General features: G+C 42.7%; 1 protein-coding gene across 9 annotated transcripts in view; it reads right to left on the bottom strand.

The window, feature by feature from the left end:
- The window catches only part of LAPTM4B (lysosomal protein transmembrane 4 beta), a 73,558-nt gene that overhangs the window by 33,265 nt on the left and 14,685 nt on the right, over positions 1-25,608 (bottom strand). For 5 of the 9 annotated variants that reach the window (XM_065668662.1, XM_065668663.1, XM_065668664.1 and 2 more), the window contains 4 exons: positions 15,112-15,223; positions 8,350-8,423; positions 7,633-7,755; positions 5,235-5,779 (listed from right to left, as the gene is read on the bottom strand). In XM_065668662.1, the coding sequence (XP_065524734.1) occupies positions 5,504-5,779; positions 7,633-7,755; positions 8,350-8,423; positions 15,112-15,223 (585 nt within the window). In that variant the 3' untranslated portion in view covers positions 5,235-5,503. Of the gene's footprint in view, positions 1-5,234; positions 5,780-7,632; positions 7,756-8,349; positions 8,424-15,111; positions 15,224-18,651; positions 18,746-25,608 lie in introns of those variants that run through there. The other 4 variants (XM_065668660.1, XM_065668668.1, XM_065668661.1 and 1 more) reach the window with 3 other exon arrangements.

The following is a 25,608-nucleotide window of genomic DNA, read 5'->3' as shown; positions in this document are numbered from 1 at the left end:
AATATAGTGAATGCAGTCACCCAGAGATCAAGAAAGCAAGAGTATATGCCAAGAAAAGATGAACTGAAAAATAAACACAAACCTTATATGCAGATAATGTAAGTATTAACACCACAGCTTGCCCTCCTGCTTGCAGGAGGGAGGCCATGCATGTGGTTAGAAAGTTTAATCAGTTAGGACAGTTACAATAAAACTGCTCCAAAATGATTTTTCTATACTGACGGACCATTAAAAAACTAGTCAAACTAGGTTGTGAATGTAATAAAAACTCCTAGTGAGGCTTCGGTCCTCCTACACATTGGTTTCTGGGAACCAGTCATCAGTCAAACACTGTATGACTGCACGCTGGGGTCTTGGCCATAACCTAAAGGCCTGTTTCCAGATGTCAACTCAACTGGGATTTGCATGGGGCCAAGAGGAGGGCAGGAAAATGACCAAGAAAGTTCCTACTACCTTGAAGAGAAGGAACATCTGCTGGAGCCATGAGCTATAAGCCAGGAGCAGCATGTGCTGTAGAACAGTGCCTGGCCCTTCCTTACAGCAGCAGAGTTCCAGGTGAAAGGACGATAATTTAGCACCAGAATCACAAGCCAGGAGAGCATATGAAAAACAAATGCTGCGGTTTGTCCCCTTCAGACTCTGCTCTCTGCGTCTCTGTCCTGAAGTGATGCAAGATTTAAGCAAGCCCCAGCAAGGCAGTGGGTGCTGCAGCCATGCAGGTGCCCGGGAGTTCTGGGTGCAGGCTGGAAAGCTGAAGCAGTCCGTCCTGGAGCTTCCCGAAATGCTGTGTGGGAGACTGAGCTTTCACAGCTTCAGTGAATAGCCCAAGGGCATCAGATCAACATGGAAGAAAGTCCCTTTGTTTGCTAACCCGGCTGGTGGCACCTGCCAACCAGAAGATGCCTAACACTGGCTTGCCCAGCCTGGCCTATGAGCAGTCTGATCTTGACTCACAACTACAGATCCCTTCAGTGCAGTAGGAAAAGTAATTTATAAATCCTATGGCTTTTGCAAAGCAGGAAAGATGGTGGGAAGCATCTTGGCTGGCTCCAGGCTCACCTGGTTCAGGCACCACCATGGAGATGGTACCTTCTGGAGGTCCTTGGGATCCTCCCACAGCAGCAACTGCTCTGAAAATAACATTCACTCTCATGGAAAATGGGTACCAACAGTGGTTCAGATAAAACATAGACCCATTGAATTCTGCTGACTCCAGCAATAAGCTTAAACAGCGATGTAGGTGTATGAGGTGGGAAGAGAAATTCTGCCTGTGTGCTCGGGGTTTGCTCTTCTGTGGGGAGACCAGTAGTTGAAATCCTGCTGCTTGGAAGGCCCTGGACACCGGGCTCAGTGCTGCAACATCCGGGAAAAGCTCAGTGTCAAATCTTGTGCAAGGTCTGATGGAGCTAAGACTGAAATACGGGTGGGAGGGAAAAATCAAGCCCTTCGCTGGAAATATAGGAGTGATTTTGCAGCACGACACGAAGAAAATGTCCATACAAACAAGAGGTCACTGTAGTAATGTGGTACTGGCATGCTAATTTCATAATTAAAGCATCATTTATAACCTTGTCAGGGACATGAAGAGGCCAGCATGCATCATATACCCGGTAAACTTTCCATTAGAAAAAAAATTATACATAGCAAACCTCTATTAGGGACTTTAAAAGAATCTAAAACTTGCATGGAAATCATATTTCTACTGCATCAATATTGTAGAAATGCACAAGAAGAAAAGTTCAAGGCTGAAGCACTTTGTCGTTCCCTCAGCCTGCGTGCATAATGCTTTTCTTCCCTCGGACCACAAAAATCCATTTTAAAAGATGGTACAGATTCTCATTCAGCAGTTACAATCCTTTGAGTATTTGCATCTTACAAACCCGAAAGAAAATAGTAGTGTGTCTGCAGAACTTTTAAAGCTCTGCTAGAAGTTAGTAGGACTTCTTTGGAATTATAAAATGGTATTAAGAATGTCAGAAAGGATATTCCTTGTTTAAGCTTTAGTTTATAGGAAACATTTCTTTAGGTTTAATGTCTTTTACATTCTCCAGATATTTCCCCTAGGATTTAAAAGCATGACTGAAACCACCTGAATTGTTAAACAGTAACACTGGAGGTAGTCCCATAAAAAAAGCTATTTAATATACTCTAAACTATTCTTTAGATGAACTGTCATAGGCCTGTACTTTAATAAAAACCAAGTTTGCATTACTCAGTTGCAGACTCACCTGTTCTGCACCTCCGCTTCAATTCATTTCAAATACTGTTATCGGTTGGCAGAAGGTGAAGTGTTTAATTTAGAGACTTTAGAAAGCCCATATATCAAAGATTTAGTGTGGCGAAAGAAATGTGCTTTAGGTCAAACTGCTTTAGACCATTACTGCTGCAGGAACCAAAATCATTTTTGATTTACACATTCTGGATTTACCATGTGTGAAGGTTTTTGTTTTTCTAGTGACAGCGATAATGACCAAGATGCCCAACATAACCCTCAGAGAGTTTCACCACGTCATCGCCACACATTTCAAACGTGAGGTTTGTAACATCTACTTATTTTACATGACCCTTCATGCTCAGATGCTTTTGCAATTTATGGGAATTAGGTGGCACACCTGTGTTCAATTGGGTATTAAAAGGCAACAAAAAGTTTCCAAAGACAGTTGTGCCTCTGAAATCAGCAGCCAGTATAGGCTGACATTACCAAATACCCTGTGAACACGATGTTCTGTATTTTACAATTGCAACATTTTCAGCTAGGGCTCTGCCTCACCTACTGATAGGTACTTATTTATCATCTTGCTAAAAGTATATGGAGGGTTTGACAGCAGCTTGTAACTCATCACTCGTAGACTGAAATCTAGATGTGCACCAAAGTGAATAGATAACATAATCCCAAACACTAACATAGGGAAGTAGAAACTGTTGAAGACATTTTAAAGACAACTGTTGAAGGGTTTTCACCTTTGAGCAAGAAAGAAATGTTCTTCTAAGACTGCCAAATATATTCTATCACATAATGCATACCTTCTTCCAGATATTCAATAATGGATTTGAAGAACTATCAGGATTTTTCATCTTCCTTATGGAGCTGTGCTCCCTAAAATATAATGCACCAAATTCAAAGCAGTTTTAGAGGAACAAAAACTGTACGAATGCCAGGAAGAAATACAACCCTTGTTTTCTGCCTGCCTTGGCAGACCTCTGCAAAGGGGGTGAGGCCAAGATGACTCTAGGGCTTATTTATAAATCATCAGGAGGGATCACACCCAACTGGCATGACTCAGGTCTCACCTATGGGTACAAGGGTATTGACTGCAATCTTGCTCTAAACATAGTGTTTCAGATGACAAACTTATCTACCATAAGCATTATTAAAAGGTAGGGAAACAAGTCCATGGGTACAAGCCTGTTCTTTTAACAATGTTTGAGTGCTAGGACTACAATGGCAGCATCACTGCTAAAAGTTTGAAAAGCTTGGTTTTAGCTTCATCTCATTGTATGTGTGAGTATCTGATACCGGTGGATGTGATCTTCTCTCCCTTTTGCTTTTCCCCCTCAGACACAGTGTATTTGCTCTGAACCAAACACAACAACCTTCTGCCAACTGATGTGCCCCTTCCAGGTAAGGGTATGAGGGGTTCCTGCTGAGCTGCTTGTGCTTGGGACCACAGCTAAGACACAGGAGGCATAAACAGCTTCAAAGCAGATGCAGAACAGCTTCAGAACTTTGTTAACAGGAGACGTTAACTGTACAAATTTCATTACAGCTCTTGTGAATTTTTGCCAGTCACTAATCTCCACTGGTAAAATGGTAAAATAGAAACGACTTCTTGTTTCTAAATGAACTTAATTTGGACTAGCTTTTAGCTACTCACTGTGCCTCACATCTAATTTAAACAGCCTTTTAATGCCTCATTATTCTGCATATGAAAACCCTAATGGCACCACCTCTTGGTCACCTTTCTCAGTAAAGGAAGCAGGAAAAGCTGACTGTCTCTCATCATACTTCAATGCACCCAGATTTTATAGTTTTTGGAGGAACTTTTCTAAATGTTCTCTAACTTCTCAGCATTGTTTTGCGAACAGGCACCATAAACAGACAGATGAAACCTATGTCACCAAGCGAGAAAGGAAGTCTCCTCTCTACTACTATTAATTGCTGTTTTTTATCTGTCCACAAATACTATGAATGGTTTCTGCAAACAGCAAAAAAAAAAAAAAAACCCGGGTATACTTGTTTTGACACTTAGTTCCCTAGACTACTTACAGGGTCACTGCATCCCAGGTACAGTTGCCATAGTATGCTCATCTGTATTCCTCATGTTTTCATATTTCACTGCTTTTAGCAGTGTAGCAGCCATTAGTGACTGAACTCAGGCTCTCAGTCACTCTAATTCACTGATTAATGGCTCTGTCCTTACCGTTATTTACTTCGTCATTACTCTCTGTGCCAGCCACGAGTCATATTAGAAGTGATTTTGCTGGGAAAAGTCACAAGTACAGCCTCTGTGAAATGCCAACGTGCTCACTTTGGGCAATGCAGGGATAGGGTCTTTCAGAGGATGACGCAGAACAGTTAGATTAGGCTCCTGCTTGCAATCACCAGCTAGAGAATTCGATTGCTCTGGACAGTGAGCCTGGGGAAGCTCTCCCAGGGCTGACGTTAGCCTTTGTGAACTGCCTGTTTGGTATCAACTTTATTAATGGAAGTCAGGAAGAGCATGAAATCTACTGCCGATTCCTGGAGACCTTCCTCTACCCAAAATAGCAACTCTTTGGCAGATGGTCAGCTTGACCATAACCCATTGCAGTCTGCCAGCTAAACTTTCCTAATGAATCTGATACATCCTTTATCGATCTAGTGTTTTATTGTTGCTTTGAACATCATGCTGCAATGTCAAATGTCTTACAGAAGTCTATTATGCCCCTGCCCATCTTTATTGATGAAGACTAATCCTGTCAGTGAGAGAAAATGAGTTTGCCTGCAGGACTGATTTTCCGTGAAACCATGTTGGCAACCATTAATCATATTCCTCCGGTCTAATCCTCTACCAATTGACTTTCCTCTCAGCCCTCCTGTTACTATTCTGCTTGGTAGCAATGTCAGGCTAATCAGCCTATAATTATCCTGGAAATCCCCCTTGCCCTTTTGAGCACTGACAGTTTAGCACTCCTGAAGTCTTGCGGCATTTCATTACCAGTCCAGAAAATGATTTACAACAGCAAGACAGAGATTTGTGCAACCAGAGATTTTAATGCTCCAGAGCAGCAACGTGGCTCACGCTGTGCTCTGCTGAACTGTTCCAAATACCTTCCAAGGCCTGTTACAGAAGGGCCTATTATTTCTTCTATCTGCAGGAACGGCAGTGATGTTTAGCAGACATTTCAGGAGAATCAGCTGCTTTCTGCCCTTCTAGTGAGCCAGCTCTAGATGTGGCACTAGGTTTTCAGCAGAAGAGCAGGGGCTTTTTGGTGCGCAGCTCTCAGCCTGCTCCTGCACCCCTCATGTTGTCCCACAGTGACCAAGACTGAGTAAAACCTGGTTACAACTCCTGCTCTGAAGAGGGGAGAATTCCTGCAGCCAAACAGACACTTGTGCTGCCACAGGAGCAGGGCTGGCACTGATGCAGAAGCAAGGAACTGCAGGCAAAGGATGCGCAGAAGGGCTCCAGCCAGTGGCAGTGCCAGTTTGAAGCACTTGACAAGATGCCATAATTTGCTCTTTTCCGCTGAGAACCTTTTGAATTATTCCTCTGCTGCTCTTCCAGTGTACCAGCATCTGTGAATGCAGGTGAGTGTTAAATGAGGTGAAGGATAACAGGCCTCTGACACATCCCAGCTCTCTCTGGCTTGACACATTGCCTCTTACAGCAGATTTGTGTGGCTACTTATCTGCTTGCTGTTTCTTGTTATCTGTTATTCATAGAATCACAGAATTATTTAGGTTAGAAAGACCTTTAAGATCGTTGAGTCCAACCGCTAACCTAGTACTGCCAAGTCCACCACTAAACCATGTTCCTAAGTAAGTGCCACATCTACACATCTTTTAAATACCTCCAGGGATGGTGACTCCACCAGATGCAGCCTGTTCCAGTGTTTGACAGCCCTTCCGGTGAAGAAATTTTTCCCAGTACCAAAGCTAAATCTCCCATGGCACAACTTGATGCCATTTCCTCTTGTCCTGTCATTTGTTAATTGGGAAAAGAGACCAACACTCACCTCACTACAACTTCCTTTCAGGCAGTTGTAGAGAGCGATAAGGTCCCTCCTGAGCCTCCTTTTCTCAGGCTAAACAACCCCAGTTCCCTCAGCAATTCCTCATAACACTTGTGTTCTTGACCCACCACCAGCTTTTGTTGCCCTTCTCTGGACCCGCTCCAGCACCTCAATGTCTGTCTTTTAGTGAGGGGCCCAGATGCAGCCTCACCAGTGCTGAGTACAAGGTGACAATCACTTCCCTGGCCCTGCTGCCACACTATTGCTAATACAGGCCAGGATGCCATTGGCCTTCTTGGCCACCTGGGCACACTGGTGGGTCATGTTCAGCTCTGTCAATCAGCACCTGAAGGTCCTTTTCCACTGAGCAGCTTTCCAGTCACTCTTCCCCAAGCCTGTAGCATTGCATGGGGTTGTTGTGGCCCAAGTGCAGGACCCAGCACTTTGCCTTGTTGAACCTCATACAATTGGCCACAGCCCAGCCAGCCAGCCTGTCCAGATACCTCTGTAGAGCCTTCCTACCCTCAAGCCCACTCCTGCCCAGCTTGGTGTCAGCTGCAAACTTACTGAGTGTGCAACCTGTCTCCTTGTCCAGATCATTGATAAAGATATTGATAGAACTGGTCCCAATACTGAGCCCTGGGGAGCTCCTGTGGAACACCTTTTATACTGCCCTAACTAGTTTTCCATCTATATAACAAAGTTCACAGCCGAGATAATCTGTATTCAGGTTCTCAAGGCAGATTTTCAGAGACAGCTGCCATGTTGGCTTCTTGAGAGACCTGCGACTCCACCTGAACCCTGCTGCACATGGCATGTGATTCTGTGATGAGACAGAGGGTCATGGGCTCTTGTCTTTCCTTTAGGTGATTATAATCATATCCTGTAAGTCTACACAATGGCTATGGATGTTTGGCCAAAGCAGACCACAGCAAGAAGGGAGCCTCTGGTTGTCCCTAAGACAAGATCCAAACATATTTTTTGCAAACCCAAACCTACATTGAATTGAACTCCTGCCTAATGAAATCTGCATTAAAACCACAAAACAAATTAAAAGGAGCAAATCCTTGAAATAGTACCAAAAATAAGCCATGTATCGGAACACAATAACTCTGACTCCAAAAGCAATTATTTATTATCTATGTCTTGCAATATGAGTCTCATTCTAAACGAAGTGGTGTTGAGAGCTTCCATGATATTGCAGAACTCCAGAGCTCTGCACAAATATTGTAATAAGTTAGTAATGTAACCTTGCAAGGGATCTTGAACACACTAGCAAAAACCGAGAGGACTTTCAAGGACTGCATAGTAAGTCAACAGCAAATCATGGGCTAGAAATAGAGGACAAACAGTGCACCTTGCACATTTCTCCCCCCTCTCTCCCCACCTTAAAGGCTTGTGAACAGAGTGATTTACCAGCTGGCGGAGGTAGTCCTGAATTGTGCTGGGATAGACGAGTACACTGATGGCAACCAACGTGTTGAGAGCAAAGTCAAAGATCTGGTAACAGAAGAAAGGGATGATCCAAGCTGCATGTTGCTGAAAAGGAAATAAAACAAAACCAGCCACAAGTTAAAACAGAAGGATGTATGTCTTTCTGCACTAAACTGTAAGGAATATTTGACACAATGCAGTGTTAGATCAGCTAAAAGAAATAGGGTAGTCAGCCAAAAAGGTTGGCCAAGCCAGTTTGGCTGCTTAACTGCAGTAATATGTGTGGTGTGAGCCCACAACTCATTATACTAGGATATTTAGAAACCGCATGATACTTTTCTCCCATAATCAATAGGAATAATACTGGGACAAAGCACAGGCTTGGCAGGTGAATGGGGAAAACAATCCCTTAACTTTGGTAGGTACAAGATTCAGTTCTCTGAATTCCCATTTTGCCTAGAGCTTACTGATATTTGAAACTGCAGACACTCAGCCCAACTGGGCACTCTTCCTGCCTGCAGCACAGGTCCCTGGGATACCATCAATCTAATCAATCAGTTCTGCTGCCTCTTCAACTTTTTTTTCCCCTCTCAGTTTTGAGCTAAACAACTAAGAAGGCATCATTAGAAAGCAATTTTCTTAATTTTGTTTCTGCAGGGTTTTACTTGATTCATGTCTTCATCAAACATAATGAATTACCTTATATGCGCCATATGTAGCCATTGCACAGATCAGAATCATAAGAAGAGAAATTGCTGTGGCAATGCACATATCTGGAAGAGAAACACATCAAAATGATTGCAGATAAATTCAGAGCTTGGTTCAGTTATTTTGCCCTCTACCTGATGCAGAGCATCTCAAAGAGCAGGGTGGAAAGCGGGTGGAGATGGGAGTCAGGTGCATATTCAGCCATTGCTGGAGGAAATCTGTGGCTCTTACGAGAAGCACAGACAGTGATTACACTGTGCAAGACTCTGCGGCCTCCCTGAGGTTGTGGAGATGCCACGAATGGTTTGTTTTTTCTGAGGATCTAAAAAAAAAATCAGCAGCAGTCTTGACAAGAAAACTATTTCGCTGGTGATGACGACATCTGTAGCCAGAAAGTGTCTGCTTTCCTACGCTACCGACTGGTTTTGCACTAAAGCTGCTGTGTATCTTTGCTCACGTATCTCTAAGAACTCTGGAAAAGGAGAAATGAATTTTTAAAAGCAAAACTGGCAGGTAGAGGCATCTTAGAGCAGAAATAACATCTTGGAAATTTCTGTTTCAACCAAGAATACTACAGAGATATAGTTTATTAATGAAGATGTGCAACTGTCAGGAAAGGTGAAGTAGTAGAGGAAGGAAAATATTCTTTAAGGTTTTGGCTGGAGTAATTACAGGACTCTATTTTTTTCTTCTATTGCTGCTCAGCTTTCAATGAACTTTTCATTAGATATAGGAAGTTCCTAAGCCACAAACTGATGGAAGGAGATACTGAGTGAAAAAAATTGAGTATGTTTTATCTTTTCATATATCACTGATATCATTATTACAGGCCATAGCCAGGATACCGAAAGTATATTTCCGAGTCCAACCTTATAGTGAGCTTGGGAGCGCAACTGCATATTGCAACTACTTTTCTGAGGCTAAGACAGTGCACAGAGGAGAGAGGATTTGAGGTATACAGGACATCACTTTGGAGATCCCACCTCTCCTGATATCTGTGAGGAACCTGCTGTTCACACTGCTGTCACCAGGTGCATTTAAACCACCTGCCTTCTGAGACCTGTGGTGGACTTGAGACACACAAATACCTGACAATGTTCAGGCTGTTCACTACCCATCACTGCCTGACTTTGGAGGCATTCAAAGTGTGAAGATGCCTCCATTTGATAACAGAGTTGACACAACATCCAACTCCAGCACATGATGAGGAGCATCCCACAGCATGGGACAGTCCCTCCACTTCCCTGGCTACATCAAAATGAGATCCTGAGCAGGTGCCCTGAAGCCTTCATCAAAGTCCAAACGAATGCCCGGATCTGGTAGCTGTGGACCTACCACTACCAGGCAGCAGTGCAGGTTCACCAGCTCATGGCTGAAGAGGAGGGTTAGACCCTAAGTCCTGTCTGTCATTTTTTCCAGCCTACCAGTACAATCAGGCATGTAGAAAAGCAAAGGAGATAGACTTTGATCCCCCTCTGCCTGAGGGTACACAAACCTTGCTCTATCCTACAGCTTCTACCAGCACTAAGCCAGATTTCTGCTGGCCCTTGACGCACAGAGGATCCTGAGACTTGTGGAGCTGGCAGAAATAAGAGCAGAAAAATTTAATGGATGGGGCCCCTTTCTTGGGCGCTTGGAAGAGCACATTTAAATCACTGTAGTCTGATGAGGACCTGAAGTCCAGATGACCTTGCTTGAATATTTGTCTCATGGTCAAAAGTAGCAGGTCTCACCCAGGAGAGGCATCAGCACTCAGTGCTGAGGTTAGCTACACCCCTGCACCCAGTTTCCTACCTGGTGGCTTTATGCAGCTTGGCTTGTGGGTGCTTGGAAATGCCATTAAGAGGCAGCTGGGCTCCCTGCTCGTAATTCAGGAGGGGATGACAACTCAGTGTATCCCAAAATGCTCTTCACACCAAATTGCTCTTCACTGGCACCTCCTTCTCCTCTTTGACTGTGTAGATAATCCAGACAATCCAGCACAGGCATCTGAGCTGCATTGCCATAACCAGCCTCCATCTTTTTAGGAGCTATAAGGAGATGCTGTGCTTGTTAGAGGTGATCTAAATTCTGCCCTCAAGAGGAAGAAGCACCCACAAAAGAAACCTGTATCAATAAAAAGTACTGAAGCCTCTTCACATAACTGTGTGGTCTTTTACTCTGGTTACCCACATACATCCTGTGAAATCAAAATGATTTTGAACAGACCGAGTACAATTGTGGTAATGAAAGAAAAGGAGAGAAGTGGAAATAGCTGCTCGTAGCCACCAACCTCAACTGAACCTATTGTAAAAGAGGCTCTTTGGATCAATATTTTCATTCTAACCACCAGTTTGAAGGCACTGCTCATGTATTTATTCTGTCCCTTCTTAATCCCAGCCACCTATTCACTGTATCCAAGCTGCTGCCATTGTCATTTGCAGCAGATGCAGCAGTCACAGGCCTCACCCTGCTCATGACTGCAGCAGTACTGGTTCAGAGCCAATGCCTAGCAAACTGCAATAAACTTGACATTGAGGCTCTGGTCTGACATATTCATGTTCCCCATCCCCACTGTCCCTTTCACTGTTCTCCACTGTGCCAAGTCCTAGTTGGCTTAAGCTGGTTCTTTCTCATTTAAGGCTTCATTGGATTTTTGAGTTGTGTCAGCTTCAATTAATCAGAACAAAGCTAGATATGTAGCACATTAAATGAGAAGCTAACAGAGGTGTGTGATTTCTAGCCATGCTGTACTTTCTGTTGCACTTATGGCTAGAGGGGCTGTACTTGGACCACTGCAATGGTTATACAGCCTCTTGTCCTAGACAGTTTTTGAGTTTTCTGCTTGGGTCTAAAGAAAACATTTGGGTTTTTTTTTTACTTTTATACCTTGCAGTGAGATCCTTCCTACCACACTGGGGCTGCGCAGAGCTCCTGCCATGGGGTGCTTGTGTGCACAGCAAGCTCTGCAACTGGAGCTCCCTCGAACCCATCTCACAAGCATTTCCTTACCTTACCCTCTCCTTGTCTAGAGAAGGCTGGTGGTGGGTGCTGTGGGGACAGAGAGGAGCAGCCAGCGAGGCCAGTCCCTGAGCCAGGACCTGTGTGGAGTGATGGAGACCTCGAATCCTCCAGCTCATCAGCTGCCCCAGCCCTGGAGTTAATCACTGGCTCACAGCTCCAACAGCAGGAGCTAGAAAGCTGCTGATCACCAGCCTACAATCCTCAGGCAGTCTTGCCCACCCTTCTAGCCTTATTTATCCAGCAGCCTGGCCTCCTTACTGCCGGCTAAGGATTACTGCCTCATTCTCCTCCAGACTGCTTGTGCAAGCTCAGTCCCGCTGCTGCCAGCCACCCTGCAGCCTCCTGGGTCACAACCCGTGTGGCGGTGGCGTTTTCTCTCCAGCAAAGGAAGGAGGCTGATGAGAAGGGAAGAGTTTGCTGCACCTTTGAGCCCAGCTCGTTTACTCCAGGGGATACAGCTAGAGAGGAAGATGCAGCCCTGAATGTGCTATACTGGAGCAGGAAACTAGTTTTTTCCCCCTCCCTGTGTGTGACAGAGGGCTCATGCTACCTGGGTGGTGGTGATGGATTGGGGCAGGAAGGGTACCTCCTCTACCACTTCCATTTAACCCCCAACATAAGTCCAAGCCTGCTGTCTGTAGGTTTCCTTATTAAATTTAACTGCTTCGATTAATCTTTTCAAGCTCTGGATGCGTGTCATATTCAGCAGAGAGACCATCGCATTACCTTGCCCTGCAACCTCTGCTTGTCTCATCTGCCTGCCCCAGAGCAGGGACACAGGTGGATTTTGGCCTGAGTTGCTGTCATCAGTGTCAAAGTTCCCCTCGGTTTCTATAGGGCACACATAGGATAGGGCACACGTAGGATTTTAGTCCTTTTCATATGGCTTATGAAGTATCACACACATCTGTGAAACTGTGACGGCAGTAAGTATAACTAAGGAACATTCACTGCTTTTTTTGGCTGTTGACATGTCAGGAGCCGGAGAAGCTGAGCAGGAGGTTCAGGTGAAACCCTCTGAGGAGTCAAAACAATTTATAGGGCTCTTCCATCTCCTAACCAGAGATTACTAGTCTTTTAATAGCAGCAGTATTACAATGGGCAGCTCAGACATTTCTATTTCTTCCTAGTCCAGCTTCTAGCTCATAAACTCCCTCAGGCCCTAAGGAAATAATAAAAAGAAAGATGAGACTAAATGGGCTTAGCTGAATACACAGAACAGGAGGAAGCCCAGCGTTTTCCCTGGCTCCTAGATGTACATCTCAGAGAGCCAGCCAAACCGCATACACTGGTGTCTTCCAGTACCTCCATCTGCCACATGGCAGGTCTTGGCAGACTTCTCCCTCCTAACTTGTTTCTTTTTCTAAAGTAGAGGGGAAAAGCTATAACCTACGGCTTTTTCAAAGTGCTCAGGTAAATTCCTTCTCTCCTTGATCAAACAGGTATTTTGGAGCCTCTGGTAACATACTGGGAACCATGCTAAATCCTGGAATTTAGGCTGAGCAGCCTAGCAGAACTGGTGCTGTGCTGGCATTTTCAAGCAGTTTGCACTACACTGGCTCTGGCTCTATGCATGGCAGGAGTTTTTCCCGCTGCTGGAACAGAAAATTGACTGTTCTCCATAAACCATGCCTGAGCACAGCCAGAAATAAATCTGAATACAAATACTGGGGGAATCCTGGTTTCTTGGAAGTCAAATCTGTCATAAGCTTCAAGTCAGCTGTAATTCCACTACTGTGACTCAGCTGATAAGTTTATATTCAGATCATATTTTCAGCTCTGTTATGAAGGAGCCTGCTTGAGGAGGGAGGGAAAGGGAGTGACAATTTCACAGCCAATTGTAATCATTTTTTGCTTGCTGTTGATAGGAGCATCAAAATTAGTAATAATGGTTACTAATATTTCCATCATTATTTGTCAGCACAAGTACCTATAGATAACAATTTGGGGACCTTCATTATCATAAAAATAGACGTATCTTCCTGTATTTCATACACATGGTTTCACATCTAAGAATTTCAGCACATGCAGCTAACCTGGGAAACTCTTGGAAAAAAGACCAATAAAAGTAGGCCAGTGGAAGTTTGTTGTTTTATCAGAAAGCATTTCGGCAGATTTGAGCAAATATAGTTATACTTGAAGAAGAAAAGAACAAAATTATCTCCTGACAGCTATTTCCAGTAACTATAAAAGCCAGTCGCTTGATTTAGCTGCTTTTACTCCGTAAGGCATTAAACCAGGGGGAGTCAAAAAATAAAAGGAGACATTAATTCAAACGTTCATTTGTAATTTAACCGCCTGTGAAATGTTCTCTTTACCAAATAGAAATGAGGTCACTTGGCCCACAAGCCATCCTTTTAGTCTTGCGGGGTTCGCTTCAGAGGCCTCGATAAAAAATAATATAGAAAATACAGTTTTCAAGTGTAGCTGGAAATCCCCAATGTACTCAATCTGACAGCTATTGCATTACAAAACAGAATTACAATTTTAAAGCCTTGGGCACTGGCAGGCCTCTGATGTCGGCTATATAAAACCACACTGACAGATAGTCATTACCAAGGTTAATCTCTGAGAATTAGGACAAGGCAGTCAGTTTTAATATGTCAGAATCAGCTAGGAGCCCATCTGTATCTGCTATGGTCCTTACTTTCTTAAATCCAGTTATATAAAAAGATTTTTAGTTGGAAATCGTAGGTGGTTTTTCAATGAAGACACAATAAAGTAGCAATTGCCCTCTAATAAATTGAATTAGGCATATCTGCACTAAAGACCTTGTGGAAATAAGCATCCCTTAACTAATACGCAGCAGCTCTGACCCACTATGGGAGCAATTATTTTTCTCATGTGTGGGGCCATTCCTTTTCTTACTGATATTCTTACTGAAGGACTTAGAGCCTTTCGCTGTGGATGGGTGTGATTCTGAGCAGGAAGACACCAGTGTAATTAGCGGGAGACCTTGTTTCAGATTACTGTGAGAAATGTTGAATGCAACAATCTTGTGAGCCGAAATGAAAATATCAAAATCACATTGAGGGAGAACTTTTCTGGATACAAATTAAATGGTTAAAGCAAATCAACAGACCAAACATCGGCAAATAATCTGAGACAGTCATGGAAGAAAGAAACATTTGCAAAGGATAGGAAGGTTTTTTCAGGAGACATAAATGGCCTACTTCAGCCTGCCCTGAAACTATAATGTAGATTTTCTATTATGGCCTTTGATGAGAGAAGGAAGTCATCCTGTGTTATTGCTGATATGCTTATGACCATACAGTTAATATTTATGCTTCCATCTATTACAACAGGCTTGTGCAAGTCTGCCATGTGTACATGGGAGGTGTGTAAATATGTACAACATGAATGAACACATTTATCCAGTTACATAAGAAGCAATATGGGTTCTTATGCCTGTGCAGGCACTACAGGATGCGGTTCTGGGATGTGCAGAGACTCCATATCATGCTGTGTCTAGCAAAATCCCCCTGGGGCTTTTTGCATCATGCTCAGGGATAACATCTCCATGTCAAGGGCTGGCCTCTGCCAAGCCAGGAGCACACGGCTAACAGGTAGCAGATAAGGTAACTAGCAGGTAATGAGTTTGAACCCTGCCATGAATACATCTTTCACAATGAAAATATCTTTAAGATAACAAGGTGAAGCAATAATTACAGGGCAGCAATTACTTAAATGATAGGACAGTTGCATAAAACTGAAGCAATGAGTGCTAGTATTCAGGCAATTTGTACTTACTGGCATCATCCATAAATTCAAATTCACCCCCTAATTCAGCACTGGTTAGATGGTACTGGTCAGGATCAGTCAGGGCACTCAGCAGAATCAGCAATACCACTGAATTGATAATCTACAGAGAGGAAAAAGGGAAAAGGGTCAGGTTGTGCAAGTTATCCATGAAAAACCTCTGGGCAACGTATACCCACCACAGTCCGTGCCAACCATGGTAAATGCCATTTTCAAACTGTACAACTGCAGTATCTAACTAACGCTGCAATTACTTTTTCTGAGTTTATGTAAACAGGACCTATTTATTTCCCAAGCCGTGGCAGGAAAATGAAACAAAATGTGGACTATCCCTTTTTGTTCCTATTTTCCCCACAGCATCAGAAAAGATACTGCTGCTCTTTCAGATCATAAACATGTTAACACATCCACTTCAGTTTGTTCTGTTGCAAAAACTAAAATAAATCAAAACAAATAATTTTGAGATTATTACAAATGAGTGCTGTAGTCAAGGATTATTAGCATGGCAGAGCTGTAATTGGGGACAAGCCTTGTGAAACTGCAGGAAGATCAAAGACCTGATTTGATGGAAGAGGCTGTATTTTAAGAGGCCATGAGTGATGAGCTGATTCACACGAGCTGCTAAGTGAGGAGGCCTTGCGGGGACAGTAGTAGGTGGCAATGTGAGCCCCATGTCTGATGCACGTGCTCCTGTGTCATATGGCAAAGACAGGCAATCACATATGTTGAGGCCTTGGCTATGATATGAAATAAGTGAATTAAACACAAGAATATAGTATCAAGTGATTCAGTAGAAGTGGATTGTCAAGTATCAGCTGTGAGAGGAACACAGAGGTAGCCAAGAGCTATATTTTAAAACAAATCTCAACAAAATGCTCATATCGCTTTAAGCAAAGAGGGCTAATTGCAGAAAAGAAGATTGCTCAGTGTGAAATAACACAGTCTGGCTAAAAGATTATTCTACAGAACTAGGAAGATAACTGATCAACAGAAAAAAAGAGAGAAGAAAGCTGATAATAGAATCACAAAATCATAGAATAGTTAGGATTGGAAAAGACCTTAAGATCATCTAGTTCCAACCCCCCTGCCATGAGCAGGGACACCTCACACTAAACCATGTCACCCAAGGCTCTGTCCAACTTGGCCTTGAACACTGCCAGGGATGGAGCATTCACAACTACCCTGGGCAACCCATTCCAGTGCCTCACCACCCTTACAGTAAAGAACATCTTCCTTATATCTAACCTGAACTTCACCTACTTCAGTTTGAACCCACTACCCCTTGTCCTATAACTACAGACCCTGATGAAGAGTCTCTCTCTGGCATAATAGAGTATGCTGGGAAAGATGGATTTTCATTGCTTTGGTTCTCACTTTGCAGTCATCCCAATCTGATCACAGATTACTAACAGCAACAGAAAGGTGTAGGAACACGGGCTATTATAAGACATAACAGGGTAGAGAATTTCAAGGGTAAGATAAATGCTTTTTGGTAGACAAATTCCATCAAGTTTAGCTGACACAAGATCTGTTAGTAATTGTCATTGAAAAACTGTAGAGAATAGACTGAGTTCACAAGATGGGGAACGAGCAAGCACAGTTTATTATGTTTCAATGCAGGAAGGCCATGCAAAAGAATTTCTAGCTAGATTATGACAATTAAGGGTAAAATAAGACCAAGAACAGGCAATCAAGTAGTATCCCATTTTAGTATTTCAAATTGGTATGGTCATAACCAGCAGTCACTATGGGCTTGTCCAGGACAAGCTGTAATTAAATTAATTTTATTTTCCGTTTCCGACAGGCTCAGAGGCCTTGTGGACAGGGAAAAAGCAGTACTGATCATCTCTTTGCATCTTAGCAAGCCTTTTGACATTACGAGATTCTCATAAATGGGCTTTGAAAACCTGGTTTGGTTGAAAGTGCAGGAAGGTGAGTGCACAGCAAGCTGGATAGTTGTAATGAAAGCACAGTTGTCAAGGATTCACAGTCAGCACGGAAGATGTATCTATTAGGGTTTTCCAGTACCATTGAAAAAACTTGGTATTTCAAGTCACACGTGACTTGTACCTTTCTTTAATTTGCATACAGTGCCAAACTGTAAGCACTTTAGGAGGTAAAATTAAACAGATTTTGACCAGCTATGGCAGAATTCAGACAGTTGAGCACAATTCAGTACCAACAAGCATAGAGCATCACATTTGTGACTGCTGCAGAAGAGGAGAAATAACTGAGTAGGTAACAATTCCTCAGTTACTCCCCAGAAAGAAGTCTGGGTATGAAAATGAATAAACTGAATGTGACTTAGTGCCATCCCATGAGCTCATCTTTACAGCTACATGGTGGTGGGCAGTACGGCAGGAACAAGAGTATTTGACACACAAATCCTCCCACTCACTCTCCACAAGGCCTCTGCAGAAAGGGTCCAGTTCAAAGTCCTTCTAAAATGTTCCAAGGAAAACGGTGGGGAATATTCTGCACAGAATACAGGGTGATGAGACACCTGGAAAGTGTGACTGACAGGGAAGAAACTGGGGTCGATTAGCAAGAAGGCAGCACAGGGAGATGCTTTCAGTCTTTTTGTTCAGAAAGGTGAGGAAAAGGAGGCAATAGACTTTCCTCCAGATCTGCTGGGAAATGAGTGAAGTAATAGATTTAAGTTACAGCAAAAGGAAATCTAGGTTAGGCAGTTTGATGAATAATAAGAACTATCAGATAGCAGAACAGTTTGTCTGGAAGGGCTTAGAGGTCTTCATTAATGCATTTTTCTACAGAACAGTTAAACGGCTTTGTGTCGGGAAGACAGCAGCCATAGTTGCTCATCATGGCTTTGAAGACAGATCAGATGATTGTCAATATTCAAAGTTATGTTCTATAAATCCTACTGATTTTTAACATTATGTATGCATAAAATACCAAATAACATTATTTAACATTATGTATAGCTTTATATTGCGATCCAGTTCTCGCTTTATGGAAAGCTAGAAGACATATGTCAGTAATAAATATGTTACTTGAGTACTGAAATAACCCTGCAATCAGAAACTATAAACATATATAGTGTTGCTATTTTAAAGGCGTCTTTTGCACAGACATAGCCAGGAAGATTCATAAAATACTGACCTAGGCACTCTACTTTCTCTGGCTATGTCCAGACTCAGATTACGTGTTTGTCAGCATTGCCTCTAAGTCTCTATTTAAGACACGGATTTGTGTTTGCCTGATCTGAAGTCTGCTGCAGCCAGTAGGAATCTCTCTAATGCTCTTTAGTGCATCACTTTTCTGTTTTATCAGGTTGTTCTCTTAAGATCCTTGTAATGATTTCTAAGCACCTTCCAACTGTGTCGTCAGCAGTGCAAGTGAAATCACCATGCGTATTTCTCATCCTCTTTCTCCAGAAAAAAAAGCATGCACTGTTGTGTGTGCTGTTGTGTACGTTTATCAGGGTTTTCCTTTCGCTTTGAAACTGATGCCACCATTGAATTTTAAAAAATGTTTTAATGCATAAAACAAATATGTTTAAAAACTTACAGATAGAGCATCTTCCAAGGACATATAATCAAGGACGAGAGCATGAAGAGGTTCCCTGAAGATACATGCAGTTGTATGAGTTGAAATTTCTGTTCTAGGAAAAGGAAAGGGATATTTCTGCTCTCTCAATAGGGCCAGGATCTCCTTCAAGATGTTTCACATTCCATCAGCAACAAATACTGTAATAACTAACTAACAATGCTTAGAAAGCATTTTATTATGCAAAGTTCCAGTAAGCAGCTAAGCCCTATACCTTCCCAATGAGACCTGCCATCCTCCTTCTTATGGATGGAGAAACAGAAGCATGACCACGAACATGTAGCAGGGTGGTGTTCAGCGGTAAGAATAACATGCAAGATTTTGCACAATGAAGTCAGAACTGTAACCATTGGGTCCTGCTGCTGGTTAGGGCCATAGTGCTACCCAGAGTGACAGCAGAGGAGCCTGGGGGCACTAACAGGCCTTACTGACCCTACCCTGTCCTACCATGGGCCTCCCCACAGCCCTGTCCATGGCCCAGAACCCCATTTCAGCTCAGCCTGGGGTCATCAGTCACTGTGCCAGTGGCACCACTAGAGTGCCGGTCTCCAGCCAGGCTTTCTGGATGGACCTCTTGTATGCATGCTGTAGCTTGTCTACAGCTGTGTCCCTGGTCTCATCCCATTTTGCATCAGTTGGGCCTCCTGGATGGCCCCTGGCTCTGGCTCATCACCTGCCATGTTGGGGGCTGCCGGTGGACTCCATTATCAGCTCCCAGACCTGCACCTGGGCTCAGCCCTTGAAGAATGGTGCCCAGAGTACCCCAACAAAAGACTGGACAAAGATCCCATAGAAAGCCCTAGAAATGCCTGACTGTCCTCTTATCCTGATACAGAAGTAAAGTAATAATTTTAAAAATCCCCAAATCTTGCTTGTCTGGTAACTAGCCTGAAAACATCCACCTTCTCATCAATATAGAAGAGGAAAATAACTCTGCTTTGTAGAGACCCTAGAATGTATAATGAGAAGGGGGAAACAGGAAATATTATGGAGGAGATGGGTAGTGCAAATACTGCAGCATTACTTGGATTTCCTGCTCTGGGCTTACAAACACCATTTCAGATTTTAGTAGAAGATATTTTAAACAGCAACAACTGTGTGAGAGAAGGTGCATGCAGGCAGCAGGTGCTGAGCCTTCAACTGGCATCCCCAGCCACTGCTGCTGCTAGCATCTCTACCACAATAAAGAACCAGCAGCTTATGTACGACATGAGGCAGCTCTGCTAGAAGGAATGTGTAGTGTTTAGGATGCAAGGAAACAACCTCGTGTCTTCCACAGACAGCATCCAGCATTTAGAAACTGTATTGTGCACTAAAATTCACACCTCTGCTACCAGCAAGTGAGTTGTCTTTTCCATATCATTTGCTCCAGAGATCACAAGTGAACTGTGATCACCCATGGAGATAAAGTGCAGGGGAAGGAAGGTGTCAGGAACCACTGCATCAACAAGTGTTGAGAAACTGAGTACCACTGTAATTTCAGACCCTTCACAGGAATGTAGTTGCACAGTATTTATCCCAGTTTATCTAAAACAAAATTAGTTCCACTAGCTCCTAAGAGCATGCAATTGACACAGACCTTCAGGTAATTCCTAATTCAAGCAGCGGAATGCTCAAGCCAGCAACTTACATAGATATCTGCAAATACTGAAAGATTGTCAGGAGTTATAATGGCTTAATTTTGCCCTGCCTTCCTCCAGCTTACAGTCAAGAGCTGAAATAAAATTGCTCTGATAAAGAAGTTTTGGAAGAGGAAATACTAAGCTTACTTTAACTTGACACACTGTATTAAAAATACACTAATGTTTCTATTGAAGGTCCCCTCTACAAATGTTTGCTATGGTTCTCCCAAGACCTCCTGATGTAGTGAAGTGAGATCCTTATATTTGTAGGAAAAAGTAAGGAAAACCCCCTAGCTTTATTCATATTGAGGGTTCAGCTTGTAACTGAAGCCATGCATTCAATAGTCTGGATGCTGTCTCTGTTGTGAAAAATTTATGTACACTTTCAATTCTGGGTCTATTTTCAGCCTCACTGAACTCAAGATAAATCCATTTAAGCACACTCCTTAAATCTCTGCACTGGTAGAGAACTAACACACTGCCTTTGCTCCTTGTTGGAGAGTTGGAGAGCTGGTTTAGTGACAGTGAACCCCAATACTTTTAGATCAGGGGAGAAAAATAGAAAACTGCAAAGATGAACTTTGATTTAATGATACAGAAAATAATAATAATAAAAAAATATGAAAACACAGTTATTCTGGGCTAACCCCCCAACTTTCTGTAATCTGTATTAGTGAATTATAACACTGTGATCGATATGGACAGTGGGTTACCAAAAACATCAATGTAGTTTACTCCCTAGTGCCATATCTGAGCTACCAGATGAAAGATGACATGATGTTTCTGAACAAAAACAGCTGTGACTGAGAACCAAATAACAGCAGATTTCTCTATGGACTTTGAACAGTGACCCATCCCGGGGTGCTGCTGACCAAGGCTCGTAAACCTTGGCCAGGTTTTGAGCTGGCACACACAACACTAACATATTTTTAGTATCCCACAAAACTGGCAGTGTTTAGTTTGTTGTCCTCTATAGAGTCATCATTGAAGCAAATCACCAAGGGCATTAATTTTACTAGCAAGAAATCTTAAACATTTTCAATAAAACTGAATAAATTCTCAAGCAAAATCCCCATACCATCTACCTCCCTTCAAAAAACTCAAGGTAAGTTTATGACTGTAGGTGCTCATTCTCTATAGAAACTGTAGAAACAAAAGCCCAGTCTTAAACTATTTTTGCTCCTTGAAACTAAATTAACAACAGAAGAATATTTTATAGTACTTGGATATTTGAAGTTAGTATTACTGTTAGAGAAAGTAATAACATACAGAAAACATATAGTTAAGCTATCTCAACATCCTGAATTCTCCCCATGCACCTCTGCCTTCCCACTTGGCACATTCTTTGCATTTTTCTTGCTTTTTTCTTTTAGCGTAGGAGATGCTAATCGAAGCAAGAACACTTGTTCATCAGAAAGACACAAGAACCCTACAGAAGGGAAAAAAAATGTCAAGTTCAGGGTTTAACCCAAGAATTCAGGGCAGATTTGCACTATCTGGGGTGCCTTTCCCAAATTTCTCTGTTAGCACTGATGATGAGTTAAGCTTTATGAACTATTACCCTGTATAGGCAGATTTTTGTCTGTTCTCTCTCTCTGTGTTAGGCAAAGTCTGTTGGGTTGATGGATTTTTTTCCCCCCCCTGAATTCTGATTAAAGAGGAAACAAGGAGGCAATTTTAGCAAAGAAGGTTTTCCGGCTGTCTGACTGCTGTGGAGGGCAGGCAAACAACGTGAGAAGGAACGAGGTGTCCCCTCTGTGTGCCCAACTTTCCTTACAGATCTCATGGCAATGACTCAGCCACCTTTCTCCTCAGGGCAATAGGATCCCGAGCTACATCTGAGCACACCTCGGCCAGTGGCTTGAACTTTTGGAAAGCAGGAGCAAGAGAACCCTGGCTGCCAAGAGTAGATACTCCCCTCTTCTCTGCTATGTAAGCCTTCTGCCTCATACCACTGAAAACATTTCAACTCTCCAGTGCTGGGGGACAAGCAGCAGATGTGTTAGTGATGCACAAATTAATGAATGGTCCAAAGAAGAAAACCCAGCCACGCTTGGCTGTCTTTCCCCAAATGAAACATAAGAGTCTGGAGACTAAACAGAAAGATGGCCACATAAAGTTGGGTTATCATCCCTTCATCCCTTTCACCAGTGAAATTCATTATTAGATGTTATTACTGAAGCCAAAAGGTCGGAGGAATACAGAAAAGGATGAGTTGTTTGTTCGGGACATGCAAGTGCTTAACTGTATTACAAAGCATCTTAAAAACAAAACATAGGCCTTCCTGCTTCACGTTATTGTCCAGCCTTAAAATAACAGGAGAATAAAAAAAAAATGTTGTCCCTACATGAGTTATTCTTTCTTACTTCCCTGTGTGGTTTCTCAAAGCATATGTTTCTGGCTGCTACCTGAAATACTGCACTGGAATAGGGACTGCTTTCGGCAGATCAGAAGTAGCAATTAAGTTTTTATGTTCTCTAATCTGGAGAAGACAGGCTAGAGTCTGCAATTCTTGTTGCTTCTTTTTCTACACTCATGAGAAGTCAAACAATGATCCAGGCAGGCTCAGACTAGCATATTACAGACAGCATATAATAGAAAGCTGCATAAGATATTTTCATCATACTTATACATAATTTCAACTTTGATTATTATTATGACACTGGGCATTGAACTTTAAAGGCTATCCTGATTAAATTGATATAGGAAGTCCAGCATAATTTATCAGCACTCCTCTATACAAATTACTCAACTACTGCCTACTGCCAGCCTTTTAACAGCCCTAAAACCCAAACCACAAGAGGTCTGTTATTAATGAAATACGGTAATGACTTCATTTATATGAAAAAGAATAGATGGACCAACTGTGCAGGATGCCCACTAGAGTTTTCTGCCTCCCTAGAGACAGAGTTTAATGTGTTATATACTTAATTTTTGCCCTTACATAGTTTAAGGAAATATGATATCTTATGCAAATTAATCAGTGGATACTTTGTTATTTTTACATTGTATTTAAAGAAAGTTGAAACTGCATCTGAGCAAAGTCCTGAAAATGATTGCTGAGGTCTTCTGCCCAGCCCTGGGGAAATACAGTCATATACCCATGTTCAAATTATAACATTATAACATTGCCAGACCAGCTCACAATTTCTACCAAAACACATCTGGGTTCAGGAGTCTGTGGAGTGGTATGCATTAAAACTTCATTAGAAAAAGGGTTGTTCAGACTGGTCAGTTGGGATTCGTTTGGTTTCTGCGTTTGCCCTTGACTTCCAAAAAGGGATTTTGGAGTCTTGCAGGTGACTGTGAAGAGTTGAGAGCAGATGTTGATGGAAGTTGTGGCAGTTTCCATGGCTCTGAACCTTAGTGGGGACATGTGACAGAGGAAGGGCCAGTCAACGCAGCTGTAAGTGAGTATGCTGGACTGCCCAGAGCAGAAGACCCTGGCCAGCAGGTTTTACCCACACCAGCCCACAATGCTGTCTGGGCTCAGACTCACCTCTAGCCACTCTGGACATTGTTACTGGTGAGAGAGGAGTGTGCCCCACCTTTGGACCGCAAGCCATATATGCACACATAATTAAAAATAAAACAACAAACCAACCACCAAAACACACCAAACCTTTGCTCAATTATTCTTACTTACATAGTGACCACAGCCAAGATCCACAGAAGACATGTAAGGGACCAGAGCTGTGTCCTGGTTTCAGATGGGATGAAGTTTATTTTCTTTCTAGTAGCTGATGCAGTGCTGTGTTTTGGCTTTATTCTGGGAATAATGCTGATAACACACCAATGATTTAGCTAAGTGGTGCATACCCTGATCAAGGACTTTTCAGTCTCGTGCTCTGCCAGTGAGGAGGGGCACGAGAAGCCAGGGGAGCAGAGACAGGACATCTGACCCAAAATAGCCAAGAGGGTACTCCATACCACAGCACATCATGCCCAGTATATAAACTGGGGGGAGTTACCTGGAAGGGCAGATCACTGCTTGGGTCAGGCTGCTGGTGGTGAGCAATTGAACTGTGCATCACTTGGGCTTATCGTTTGCTTTTCATTTCCTCTTTTAGTTTTATATTCTCTCCCCTTGTTATTTTACTTATCATTATTATTAGTAGAATTATATTGTACCTTAGTTATTGGGCTGTTCTTATCCCAACCCATGGGTTTTACATTCTTTTGATTCTTCTCCCCATCCTGCCCAGGGTTGTAGAGGGAGTGAGCAGCTGCCTGGTACAGAATTACCAGCAGGGTTTAAACCACAACAGGCTGTCAGTGATAAATTGAATCCTTCCGTCACTTTGTAACCCAAGGCAGGGATTTAGTTATGCAAGAAAGAAGTGGGCACACAAAAAGGATGTTACAGCACAGATAATTACTGAAATAGTAAACAACATGATCACATGGATCCGATTTTTCTGGGCACAGCTGCTTCATAGTTGGGAAATGCACCTCTACAAGGTGAAAATGTTCCACAAACCTGTGTTTCTGCCAAAGCATCTGTCCTGTCTAAGTAGCTTAATACATCTCCTGACAGAACAAGGCCTTGCTCAGCACAAGCCAGCAATGAAATGAGAAACAGCCACAGCACTTTAAAAAACCTCTTCTAAGGCAGAGGACTAGGGTGAGGGTAGTCAGAGCTGACTGCAGGCATCCAAAAGAGAGAGACCCACAGGAGGTCCAGGAAGTGTGCAAGGCTCGAGTCCAGATTACTTCTTCAGTGATGCCTTCTTGGCAGATGCACTACCTCAGATCAACCAAGAGCACTCTCTCGCACCCTCAACAATGAGCATGGTTTTTCTCTTCCTCTTCTGCTGTTTGGAGATTTGGGGCTTTAAACCTTAAGCCCAGCTGCAGAACAGCACAGCAGCCCCTGTGCACGTTCTCAAGCCTCGGGTACTTTAAACTTGCATAGTTTTACAGTCAAGGTGTAAGCCTCACAATAAAACCAGAAAAAAAGAAAGCAATCAAGGAAATTAATTCCTGGCTATTTTGCAACATCCGTTCCATATGTCCAGGAATATATAAGACTAATTGCATTTTCACTGACGTCAGTCTAATCAACGATCAGTTTACGAAGCTTAATGTGTTCTCCTTTGGCTCACTAGAAGATATATAATAAATCTTCAACAGAACTTCTAAAAACATTTTACTTGATTAATGCAATACCTCTTCTCTCCATAAATACATTCATGATTTTTGTTAAAACCCAAATTTAATTACAGCATACTGGACTCTTCATGGGTTTCTTTCCTCTAACAAGCATTTATGTAAACTTTGCTCCTCTTACAATCAA

This window comes from Lathamus discolor, chromosome 2 (genome assembly GCF_037157495.1).
Source record: "Lathamus discolor isolate bLatDis1 chromosome 2, bLatDis1.hap1, whole genome shotgun sequence".
In the NCBI taxonomy this organism is placed as follows: domain Eukaryota; kingdom Metazoa; phylum Chordata; class Aves; order Psittaciformes; family Psittacidae; genus Lathamus; species Lathamus discolor.
The sequence above is the reverse complement of the archived record's forward strand: the minus strand, read 5'-3'. Positions and strand labels throughout refer to the sequence as shown.